This window comes from Xenia sp. Carnegie-2017, unplaced genomic scaffold, assembly GCF_021976095.1.
Source record: "Xenia sp. Carnegie-2017 unplaced genomic scaffold, XeniaSp_v1 HiC_scaffold_22, whole genome shotgun sequence".
NCBI classification, from domain to species: domain Eukaryota; kingdom Metazoa; phylum Cnidaria; class Anthozoa; order Malacalcyonacea; family Xeniidae; genus Xenia; species Xenia sp. Carnegie-2017.
In genome coordinates this window covers 12,285,008-12,298,122 of record NW_025813485.1, presented here as the reverse complement: position 1 = coordinate 12,298,122, position 13,115 = coordinate 12,285,008, and the positions used below count along the sequence as shown (strand labels likewise).

Genomic DNA, 13,115 nt, shown 5'->3' with positions numbered 1-13,115 from the left:
AATGCTATAAGCCATCCATCCAAAGGCAGAACTGTTCTCTTCAGTCGCGAGGAAAAATCGTGCGGTGATTATATAGTCATATCTTACAAGCAGTTATGATTGAAATAGCGTCATGGCGTCAATCTATATATCCGTCAAAAGATTCGATATTTTATATACGGTCAAAGCTCCAAAATATAGCTCAAACGGAGACCGGGGATTTTTTGACAACATGTAACTGCAACTGAAGAGATCTTCATTGAAGTGTAAAAGAGAAATGTAAGGTACTGGACTGGTTCATTTGTAGCAATGATATAACATTGCTCCTCTGCTGACTGATGAGTTGGGAAATACACAATGGCGCAGCTGCCTTCGATGATTGGGGGAGGGTTATTCATATATATATGCATGTTAGCATATTCCTATACGAATGTTAGTTGCAATCGAATAAGTACAACTGCAAAAGGTTGAGTATAACCACTATAGATCAATGAATTCGTTCGAAAGAGTTTATGCAAATTGAACAATTCAGATCTGTGGTGTTAAATCAGAGTAGTAAACCTGGCTTTCTATGCTATCAAGCAACATTTTCATGTTTATTGTATTTACCTACTCATGTCAGTGAGCTAAAGAGCAATGTGAATATAATTGCAACAAATGAAACAGTTCAATCACACTCCTCTGCTCTCCTTTCTAACGCTTTTTTGTTGGTCTCTGGAATTCGCTGTTATACCTGTATATGTGTTCAATTAATACCCAGACAAACGTTAAAAATAAACTTGTAAATATTGCCATACGTTTTAACAAATTTTCAGTCGTTTTGCTGTCTGAGTAGCACTTAAAATGGATTTTATCAACCCCATCCCCCCGTTGGCGTCACACTATAGCTAACACCACGCAAAATGTGTTGTTTTGGCTATGTTTTCATGAGAAGTACGTACACCAATTGAAAATCTATAATAACAAGTGTATTTAATATATATCTGCTCAAATATGCTTAATTGTCTTAATTATTTCAATATTTAGCTACAATTTAAAAGAAAAAAAAACAAACAATACACTTCCCAAAATTGTTAAAAATCAAAATATCAGTGTAAAAAAATGTTGTAGACCCATAATACTTCACGGTCATTGTAGAGTACGTGAAAAAGGAACAGTTATTGAACCAATGAGTCCGTCATCTCGTTCATTTGAACATTTTCCTCGTTCTTTTTTTTCTGAAACAAACGAATTTCGTTAACAACATTCCGTATCTTTCTCTCCCTACCCTTAATCCATTTCGACCCTTAAAGAAGCAATCAAAATCGAGAACACATTGTACAATTTAACAATATTGATTGCAAAAGTCGGAACAAAATTTTGAATCAGCAGGGACGTTCTTGCAATGTGCGCGCGCCATGGATTGATATGGTAAGAAATTGATCTTTCTAAGTATCAATTTGCCACAGGCCTACTCTACCAACAAAATACCTATCCTCGCTGCATACCTAACATAACACCTGCCCATTGCTGCATACTCAACGGAATTCCCACCTTTAAGCTGCATGCCTAACATAATGCCTACCATTGTTGCATCAATACCTACCTTTGCATACCCCAAAACAATACCTACCATTGTTGCATACCTAACATAACACCTACCATTGCTGCATACCGAACACAACACCTAACTTTGCTGCATGTTTTCCAAGTAACATACCTTTGGACTTGTGGACATTCCATTTTGCCCATCAATAGATTGAGACGAAACGCTGGTTATCATCAAACTTCCTTTTTTGCCGCACAATGATTTGAAAAACATGGGGATGTCGAAGAGCAGCTCAGGATTAGGACGCTTATAACGATCATCCTTTGTTTCTAAGAATATGTAAAAATGCTTTGATCATTTTATAAAACATACAATAAAGTTTGAAAACTATATAACAATACAAAATTTGCAATTGACCGCGATGCTACTTTTTGTGAGTGTTGTTCAATTTTAGGTATTCCAGATAATGTCTTTATTTTCCTTAATTAAGTAGATCGAAACCACTTTTCTGTTTGTTACATGTGTTGACCAACACAATGAATCAAAGATGTTACAAAATGTCGTTTGAGAAAAAATATATATTTGTTACTTACAGGCTGGGAGGTCGGTAATTAACAAATATTCTTTTGTTTTTGTAATGAAGAAATTCACTTTGTAAAATGGCCGATATGTGGCTTGTTTGTACTAAAATTGTATTGTTTTGTACAAACTTCACATGATCTGGATACAGCGGTAAAATTCACTCTCGCTATGATAACTACTACCTCAATACATTTGCTTTCTCGTTGAACAATTCATATTGCTTTTAAATCACTTAGTAAACAAATACATTGCGAAAAAATATCCCTTTTGAACCGCGGTGAGGATATCGTAAAAAGCTGCCCCTTCTGCAGCCAATCAGACTGCAGGAAATCAAAAAATCTCTCTTCGCATGCATAAATGAAAAAAATAAAAAGACATATTTCAATCGTTCGACAGTTTGCACTGCAAAGTGTGCGCAGCTAGCTAATTACAGAGTGAACTTTTACACTAATTATTACATCTAACATGCAATTTTCTTATATACGTAAAATTTGTTTTAATTAAGTGATTTATGACCTTTTCACTACCTGTAAAATTAAAGACGGAATAACAGTCTCCGACGTCTTTAAAAATTTGAAATGGCAAATGAGAACAATTAGACATGCAATGGTATGAATAAAACTTTTACCATAAATAGATAAGACTTGGCTCAAATTTATCATATCGACCAAGTGCAAATATTTCTTTCGTCAATTCAGGGTGGTTCTTTCACATTACATTCGTATATTGCATTGCGTTCAGTCAATCACCAACATACATTTTGTTCGATTACTTTCAAGGTCTTTCAACGTATAGTAAGCCACTATTTATGTTGGAAATATAGACTAGTACACTCACCAGAAAGAAGGCTGACGATTACACCAACGACAAATGTTGTGGCGACTGCTGTAGCACTGTACCATAAATAAGACAAGCTTCCAAGCTTCGCAATTGGTTCACTATGTGGAAAAATATATTTTACACTATAAAACGTTGATGGTTGCGCCTTGGTGAATGTAGATTGCCATAATATAAGATAAATAAGAAGATACAGAATTCTCCGGAACTATGTACTGCGCAGTGGTTAAAAAAAAGCGACAAATAAGCATCCATTTTGCTCAGATTATAATATCAACAAAATGTTGTACGGAGCTATTAAGAATTTACCACAATAAAGCAAAGACATTTTCAATAAAAATCCTCTCAGTCCAAAGCTTGTAGAGTGCACGTTTTATGTATAACTGTTAAAGATGTCCCTACGTGTTCCCTGCATGTCCTCGATGCAAAATGATTACTTTCTTGAGCTAACCAATTGAATAATCACTCGGACGCCCCCTACATATTTAAGCTTTGCTGACTTACCTGTGAGGTTTAAAGCTATTTGGAAAAAATCCATTCACACTTTCGTTAAAAAATTCTGCTCTGATCTCATCTGTACAATTCTGGATTGAAATGCTGCTCACGTTTTTGTCAGGAGGATAGGTCATTCCAACCACAGCAATTGCTAGTGTCAAACCAAATCCTACCACAGCACCAACATACGCACCCTATGTAAACATGAAAGATCGAAACTGATTCCTATTTGAAATGATTGCTGTTGCACTACGATGTGAGTGGGGTTATCAGGAGGAATTAAATAACAGGTTCAGCCTAGTTAACTTAATCGCCTTTTTAAAAGGTTTTATTTACATTATTGTTTGCGTTGTTCAAACATTTTTGTATACCTACCTTGTAATTAGCTCTTGGAACAAGAACTCCCAAGAAAAACATTCCAAGAAGAGGTCCACCGACGATGCCAAATATACTGTAGGCAAGCTAAATGCGTAAACAATTTCAAACATGGCATACAAACAAGCAGAAAAAAATCCTTTCTCGATAGGTATAGCAACATCAAGATATAAAATTGTAGCACATGGAAGATTAATTGAGATATACAAATACAATAAAAGATGCCCACAAGAGATTGGAAGTGTTATCAACGATGCAAAACGTTGCACATAAGTTCCAAGGAACGTTTCTTAGGCATGAAATATTATTATAGCCAAGCAAAAAGCTATGATCGCATATTACAATAATGAAAAAGTGATTACAATATTTTGCGAGATAGTACATTTATATCAAATATCACAATGAGTCTCAATAACCCTAAAAATGATAATTGCAGATGCACGGACTAATAAATGTTGGCTCCGACTAGTATTTTTTAGAAAGCAACTGCAGTTTCATTAAAAAAAGCGAAAAATGTAATTATAATCATGATGAAAAAAATACGAACGAACCATTTCATTAGGTACAGTAAAGACGTACCTGCAATACAAGACTACCAAAATACTTCACGCCAAATGCCCCGACCATGATGACAATACCATAACCAACAGCTGTGTAAAATGTGTTAAGGTGAAAATTACTATAAATTGTGACAATGCCTTCAATAAATGAAAGTTGCACCGTAGATACTAAAGACACACATGCAGCGATGTGTGTACATTTCATCATCTCTATATGGGAAAATTTCGCAACGTTGTCGCACTATTAGCATGATTTTCTGGACAACCACAAAAGCACAGTATTTCAGTATTTGTAAAGCATAAAGAATGGACTTAGCTTCAATGAATTAGTATGGCAATGCAAGCTCTTTGCTAGTCCTTGTGGAATTTTGGTTTCAGTACATTCATTTCATGAATGTCGAAACATGTTTGCATTAAAAAAGTCGTCGTTTTCCTCAAATGTTTTTTAAATTTGCTGCTAATTAGAAAATATTAATTTCATTTTCCATTGATAAATATAAGGGTCTGCATGTATAAGACTACGTCTACATTACGCCGAGCCGTAAAAGTGTGGTTGTATCCCTCCGGCAAGAGACTATTTCAAACAATTCCGCTCTGGTGCAGTGTAAACGCAACCCGGTTCTGTTACTTTTTTACGCCGTTTTCAGACCGATCCGGAGTAGTGTACAGCAAACAATTCTTCACCCTTAATTAAAATTTTGTATTTTAAACTGCCCAAAAACAGATCATCCATAAACACTCTGTAACAAGTGGGGGCTAAAACAGAGTATCTTTGTCGTTCTTCAAACATTTTGAATTTTGGCAGACAAAAAAATCTTACCCAGCATTTTGGAAAGTTTCGTAGCGTCAAAGTCAGAGATATTTGTCCATTTCTTTTTCACAAGATCTTCCAGCGTGACAGTTATCAAAGAATTGAGTCCAGAAGATGCTGTGCTATATCAAAAAAGAAATCTTTTGCTATAGATAGATATTGCATGTAGACAAAGCTTCATTCTTCCGTAGAAATTCCTACTCAAAATGGATTAAAATGAAAGAGAAATACGGAAAAGAAAGGAAATGTAAACTCAAAAAAAAATATAAAATGGTACATTGAAAATGAAAATATGTTTTGCGCTGGCTACAGTGGAGTCAGTCGAGAAAGGAATCATAGTAAAAAAAGAGCAAAGGCAAACGGGAGTGTAATAATAAATGAAAGCGAATGAAAAACACATACAATATTTCATATTATCAAAGAACACAGACACTGATTGAACAACTTTAAAACCGTCATGAATAGTTTTGCAAAAAAATCTTGCAAATCCAAGTTCTGGTGTCTATGACCATTTTACAAAAATTCATCTGAGCCTCCGAAATTTTTTATATCCATTACAGTATACACGATTTCGTGGCATTGGGAATATTTGAGGATGACGATTGGCAATCAAACCTTAATGCACCACTGAAAAGACAGGCCATGAAAATTCCAGGCACACCGATCAATTTGCCAAGTTTGTCGATCACAAAATAGGGAAGGACCTGCAAGAACACAACACGTCAACCGATAGCTAAAGGAAAATACTTAATTTGTCAAGAGGCTGTTTCGTTTGTTTTGAGAAGTAAAATATGTATAAAGTATGCTCATTTAAGTAAGAAATAAAAGATGTTTTTTTGTGCTCGCATAAGCTTACGCTAACCGTGTTTCGGTGAACTCGAGAGCATGATCAGTAAAAACCTGAGGGCTAAGGTCGAGAAAAATTTTTAAAAAATGTGTTAAATTTAAGTGATTGAGCTCAGATTAGTTTCCTACACTTGGACAGGCTAAAGCAGACTCTATATACATACTGTTGTTATTTTATAAAGAAATATAACAAAAAACAAAGCAATAAGTTGCTGCAAAACCTGTAATCGTGTCAAAATACCTGATCGTTACTTGTAACTTTTCGAGATTTCTCCAAATCGCAATTTGAATAGACAGCAAAGATAACAAGACCGTCCAAACAACAAAATGTTACAATGAATATCAAACCTGGTATATTCCACCACAACGCTCTGAAAGCAAATTACGAAAACTATAGTTGCAACAATACGTCGTTTTGTGTGCAAAAAACATTTCTCCAGAGTATGATATGTGACATGCATGTGTGTTATCTAACAAAAATTTACATGAAAATTAGCAATTTTAAAGCCAAAATGTCAAAAAAACACAACAACAATACCTAAAAGCGTAAAAAGGCTCGTCTGAGAAAGTGTATAAGAGTCGAAATAATCTTTTTGTTACCATCACAGGTTTGACAAATAAGAGGATGTCTCGTTTCCTTTTTTATTTGTAAACAGCCTGCAGACCAGCTTGCATGAACATGCTCTCAAGGAAATGCTTATGTTCACATCACAACCTTACAACACATTAGCTACAGTTGTGGCAATAAAATGAACACTCACCTTTGAGCAACTTTAACAGATTTTGAAGCCAGAAATCTTTGCACTGCAGCCTGACTTACAGTCCATGGAGGCATAGCCGTAAACGCACCACCAATTGCCAATGTCCAAAATGTGTTACGAACAGTTGGGTCAGGATTAAAACTAAAAAATCGCGTTCGAAAATATTTTTGTCAAACTTCCAGGAAAGTTCCCTTTTTTGGGATATTACCATACCATTGTAATGTTGCTTAATATACTATGTCCGTAAAAGATTTGGCCATTCCAGGACCACAAATATAAAGCTATAAATCTATGATTCGTCAAAAACACATGCATTGTGGTTATATAGTCATTTTTATATATTTGTGTTACATACATCTAAAATGTACTTAACAAGACATGCAATCCCCCAACAAATAAATATATATACATCATGCTGCAGGTATGTATTTCATGCCATACTTACAGATGTCGTGCCTGACTTACAAACACGCCCATTCGCAGGTCTTGCTATAAGAAGCCTGATTGCATGCAAGATTTAAATTTACCGTTAAGCTTCAGTGCCCAGGTTTCCTACCATAAGAAGTTAAAAAAAATTGGCTTTACCAGGGGCCGGTTGCACGAAGCCCAGATAACGTTATCCATTGTATAGCAAAAGTTTTCAAACTTGTAAAAAAGGTGTTTATGTTTTTCTTACGACAAAGAAATTTCGTAATCTTCGAAACAATGTTTTATTGCTCAATTCGAATCGTATATTTTTTGCTTTTTAAAAGGTTTTATAAAAGTTTAGAAAAAATTGCTATCAAATGGACAAGCTATCCGGGCTTCGGGTAACCGGCCCCAGAGCTATAAATACCTATTAGTCATGCCTCGTTTTGACTTAATTATATTACTTCTTTCAGACCAAATCACATTTTTTGCTTTTGGACCCTGCTAAGTACACTGTGACATTTCCAAGCGGATTTTTTTTAACTTACTCGAAAAATGTTAATCTTCCTCTTTCTTTGTTTATCTGCCAAACTTTGTCAAACCCGCCGACATTAATTGTTCCTACGATAAAAACAGTTATAAGACCGGCGACCATAACAGTTGCTTGAAAAACGTCCGTCCACACCACGGCTTTCAGACCACCCTAAACAGAGCGCAATAAATATTTAATGAAATGAGCGACAATAAAATTTACCCGAATGATTTTTCAAAACATACCAAAGTGGTGTAAAAAGTACAAACGACTCCAGTAGAAATGATCGACGCAGCAAGGGGCACACCTGCAACTGTAAATAAAATACGAAAATCTAATCTAAAATATTTGACTTCAAACAATGATGTTAGGCACATTATGGCGTCTGTACTGTAGAATCGTAATTAATACAAATAATTACCAATTGTCCATTATTTGATGTAATTATCCCTCTATCTCAGAACATGACTTACGACAAAAATGTGGAAAAGTTCCGCTGCTGTTGTATCTCAGGAATTGTTTGTTTATAAATAGGGCTGCATCATTATGCTGGATATTTGTGTAACACGATATTATACTTCAATTTCCGAAGATGAAAGCCGTATGAAGACAAAATCGTGTACAAGAATTTCCATGATTGTAAACAACACTCCTTATCATAGTTCTATTATATGCACGAAGAAAAATGCATTATATGAACGCGTTCACAAAGAAATGATGGCAGCTACATCCTTTCACCAAAATGGTAGAAAGTCTAAATTTACCATTGAACTAAAATACATGGAACGCTACCTTAAGCAAATAATATATTAATCCTAACACGGTTCTTTAATATGCACATGAAAAACATGTGACTTGGACGAGATTTGAACTTGCACCTTCGGGATACTACTTTTTCATGTGCATATTAAAAAACCGTGTTAGGATTAATATAAAATGGATGTATACTCTGATGATGTATACTCTGATGTATACTCTGATGATGGCTTTGGAATGAAGCCATCATCAGAGTATACATCAGGGTATGGATGTATATCCATACCCTGATGGATCAGAGTATACATCAGAGTATACATCAGGGTTAGGATGTATACTCTGATGATGGCTTTGGAATGAAGCAAATAATTGAAGACAAATCTTGCATCAGACACGCGAGATTTTACCCCAGACACGCGTGTGTCGTGTTTCGAGATTCTCTCGCGGAGTAATAATTGATTGACTTACACACGGGTAAAATCACGGCTTCAAAAAAATATTAGGGTTTTGTATTACAGGTAGCGTTCCATGTATTTTAGTTCAATGAAAGTTACTCAAATCGTTTATATCATGGCGGTCAATTGAAAAAAACTTCAATACTTCGTCTACTCATGAAAATTTTACGCGAGATATACCTGCTTGAAGAGCCAATGACGGAGCATACAGCACAACAGCAAGATACAATAACTAAGAAAAATACAAAAAGTCATTTTGTAAATAATTTGGACAGTTTCTATAAATGAAGTTCAAGTTTTATTAAAAATAATCCAGTAATGCTTTTTTCCACCTTAAAGTCATTATACCAGAACATAAAATTATCACAAAGTTTTTCGATTGAATTCATTGAAAGTTACGGACTCCTACAGGAGAAAAATCCATGAAAACGAGCGGGAACTGTGCAAACTTACATATTGAAATACAAACAAGAAGCAGCCGAGTCTCCTTACTCCAAGGCCGAATCTGAGTTCAAGGTACTGTAAAGAAAAAACGACATTAACGATCGTTCGTTTGAAAATATATTAATATAACTAGCACTTTGTTTTCAATAATTTCTGAAGAAAAGATCAAAACCGGAAATAAGTATTTTACATGATGCTAGGTTCTATCAAAATATGATTATAAATGCTCTTTATTAAATCGACAAGTTTGGATTGAGAGATTTTGTTGAGAGACTCAACAGGCTCAATGACCATGGGTATTTTATGTAATGTGCCTCTGGACTCTGGACGACATTAGCAAAACAGCTGTCCAGATTTGTCAGACGTCGTTAGTGATATGATAATTGATGGTTAGCAAATTCAACGTCAAGTCGTTTAACCATTTTCGTGAATTGAATTTTTCACGAATCGTTTAATGGTCGTTGCTTCATCTGCATCAACGTGAAATGAAGGGTTAAAGGCGTGCAATGAAATTCAGCTTGATTAGCTTGTTCCGCATTTTCCTCGTATTTCTCCTTTTGTGCCCTTGTAATGGTTAAACAGCTGTCAAGCACTCAGCTCTAAGTGTCCGTGCATTTAGCAAGGTGAGCTTGCAGACGTCAAAGTCCGACTAATTTTTTACGCAGAGTGCGAGAATGTGAATTGGGCAAATTCCTCGTCCAAGTTCGAAACACCTGAACCCTTAAGTACAACATTTACTTTCCTTGACGCATGCGTGTGAACTCGTTTATATATTATGACAATGATCCATAACATAAAAAACTGCAATACGAAACTCCAACATTAACGGGAGCACACATAATTAATTAGATATTTTTGAAAACAATTAAACACGCAACTTAGATGACCCCTTTAAAGGCTTTAAAAGGTAATGCTTTACTTCCTTGCGATTTTCTAATGTTTGTCAATTGCACGGAATGGTTAGTGGAAAGCAAGTACAAATATAGGTGCCGAAAAAACGTGCAAAATACGATGTTCACGTCAAACTCCACTGACGGTATAAACACCATTTCTTGTGGTATTAAAATAGAATCCAAGAAATTTGAAATTGTGTATCGACTATCCTTATTGCTCCCGCATGTCTCGCTAAGGCGTTCGCATATTGAGACCAATGATTGAGACATCGGTTTGATTGAATAATACAATCTTGTTGTTGATTGGTGCCAGAGCTATTCGAACTTCTTGTTGATTGTTAATGATATTGACCCACTCACACAAAAGACCTTGACGTTTGCTTGCATTTTTCCATACAAAAGGTGCAAGTCATTTCCCACAATTCATACATTATGTGCGTAAAATCACGCTTCGAGTCAAATACGCAGAAGTTAAATGAAAAAAATGGATTTTGGGTTTGGTTATTCACTAGCAACTGCATGCTATGCAATATGTGTTTTGAATGAACGATTACGTGTTAAAGATATCGCGTGCTGCTAGATTGTAGCTGTAGATAGCTTACGATCAGGTACTCAAAGAAAATTAGGCGTCATTTATAAAATATGTTAGTCTTGCATTTCTACGTACGTTTTCCAGCACACACGTATCACATATATAGCTTTGCTGTCTCGAAGAATACGTTTTCCAGTATTTCTCTCGGAACAAAACCGTTAAAATAAACTCTTTATTAAGAAGCACACTATAAAAAATCGCCGTAACACACATATATAGCACGTCTGTTAAAATTTAGCTGCGTTGCTGTGGCTTCGCTCAAGTGTGTTGCACGATATTACACACTCGACCTTGAACGGATTTCAATAGTCCAGGAAAGTAAATATAAACATGAGTAGAGTGATGATCGAGTGCAAATGACGAAGAAAAAACTAATCCACGACGAAACGATCGAATATTATTATTAATGGTTTGAAATGAAACACTCGAAGTTCACCATGCATTTTTATGGCGGAGTTTCATTCATGATCATTAACCATTCACAATTACTATATGGTGACCCAGGTATTAAACATTCCAAAAAATACAAGCGTAAACGTTTGCAATGATCACTGCATGGTCGCTAAAATTCAAATAACTTTCTGTATGATATTGGTCGGTGATAGTCATGCACGCGGTGACAACCGTTAACCGCTTTTTCTCTGAAATACTTGAGCAGATTAGGAAGTTCACTTTCTTACTTCACTCCGTGGCTTTTTACACTTACCTCATGAGCACTTGTGAGATGCAGATTATGAAAAATCGGCACGAAAATAACGGCAGCAGTCGCCGTTAGAAAGAAGTAAGAGAATAGTAATACGGTATATTGAGCGCCGTAGGTAAAAACTTCGCTTGGGACGCCAAGCAAAGTTATCGCGGAGAGATAAGACGCCAGCAACGATATTGCTATGGGAAATGTCTTCATACTCCGATTTCCAAGCAAATATTCGTTGGTCGTGCGCTGTTTTCCTCCAGTGCATCCATGATAAATACCAATGCCAGCCGAAACCAACAGCATCAAACCAAACACGACATAGTCCACGGCATGAAAGCTTTTGTCGGCCATTTCGAGAATCTGTGTTTCGTCAAGTCAACGTTCAGCGTACAATTCTGGTACTTTATTTGCTCAACATATACGAGCCGATCGTGCAGCGAACGCTCACGCAGTTAACAACACGAGCAATCTTATTGTTGATAATTCAACCATATCCGATGTGCAAATTTCAAATATTTGCAAGTAATATGATGCGCATGACAATGTTCACCCGGCTTGCAGTATGATGGTATGAAGGCTTCATAATGAGTATTGAATGATAAATAATTCAGAGACATATAACCTTGTGACGAATCGAGGTTCATCTGAAAAACATTAAATAAATGCGTGTTGTTGTAAAAGGTTTTGTCAATATCTATTCGAGTGTTTGATTCACGTCATTCAGATCAATTGGTTGAATAGTAAGTGCCCACCACTGGCGCCAAAAATTTTCAAAAGTAGATATTTATCTTCCATGATATTCTTGTACTATCCCCACCATTGAAATTGTTTTAAAATTCAGGCCGTTGATATTTGAAAGATATAAATCTCTCGCCGTTTAACAGTAATTTCAAAATTCTTGTCGACCAGCGACAAAGAATTTTTGAAAGTTACTTTTCACGCATTGTCAAAGCCAACTAAAGAGGTCACCGTGAGAGAGCTTTCATCCTGATTAAACTAAAGCCCGCCGCACACATGAGCTATTGGCTGAGCTAACAGCCACGCGTGAAATTAGCTTAGCTGTTTACTCGTGTGTGCGCATAGTTTTTCCAGCGTATTTTGACACGCTTGGCCAAGAGAAAAAAATTTGTCATGTTTGATAATTTTTAACATTCGTGCCAAGAAACGCAATGTTTGCGGCTGCTGTGAGTTAAGAGCTTAGCTGATAGCCAATGTAAGCCAATAAAATCACTTACTTTGTTCACGTGATTTTACAATTATGTATGTATGTACTTACAACATGGAGGCAAATGAAATGATAGACGAGGTTGTTTCCGAAGACAAATTAGTAGAATTATGGCCAGATTATCCATGCCTCTATAATGTTCGTTCATCTGAATTTAAAGACAGAGTGTTGAGGCAGAAGGCTCTGGACGAAATTGCGAAAGCAGTCAATAAAAAACGGTATTTTATGCAATTTCTTGTAGACTTGTTTTGCTGTGAATTGTGAGATGTGATATTACATGAAAAACTTCTACACTCAATGCTCGACATTGCTTTGTTTAATTTTAACAGTGGAATGGGTAAA

At 35.9% G+C, this 13,115-nt stretch overlaps 1 protein-coding gene across 1 annotated transcript; it reads right to left on the bottom strand.

Moving 5' to 3' along the window:
• Window positions 1–925: 925 nt before the first annotated feature.
• LOC124445978 (sodium-dependent multivitamin transporter-like) lies at window positions 926–12,051 on the bottom strand. Its single transcript, XM_046996768.1, has 15 exons — window positions 11,561–12,051; window positions 9,379–9,444; window positions 9,106–9,157; window positions 7,960–8,027; window positions 7,731–7,885; window positions 6,775–6,915; window positions 6,255–6,384; window positions 5,783–5,871; window positions 5,177–5,289; window positions 4,376–4,446; window positions 3,797–3,883; window positions 3,431–3,615; window positions 2,927–3,027; window positions 1,679–1,836; window positions 926–1,196 (listed from the first exon to the last, which is right to left on the bottom strand). The coding sequence occupies exons 1-15, from the start codon at window positions 11,897–11,899 to the stop codon at window positions 1,137–1,139; spliced, it is 1,815 nt and encodes a 604-aa protein (XP_046852724.1). The 5' UTR covers window positions 11,900–12,051; the 3' UTR covers window positions 926–1,136.
• Window positions 12,052–13,115: the final 1,064 nt, after the last annotated feature.

Bases quoted from the DNA above. Each gene is read 5' to 3' on its own strand.
- LOC124445978 (XM_046996768.1), bottom strand. From the start codon at position 11,899: ATGGCCGACAAAAGCTTTCATGCCGTGGACTATGTCGTGTTTGGTTTG. The intron at 9,445-11,560 runs GTAAGTGTAAAA...TTTTCTTTACAG, and splicing joins ATCTCACAAGTGCTCATGAG to TACCTTGAACTCAGATTCGG. The intron at 1,837-2,926 runs GTGAGTGTACTA...ACATATTCTTAG, and splicing joins AATCGTCAGCCTTCTTTCTG to AAACAAAGGATGATCGTTAT.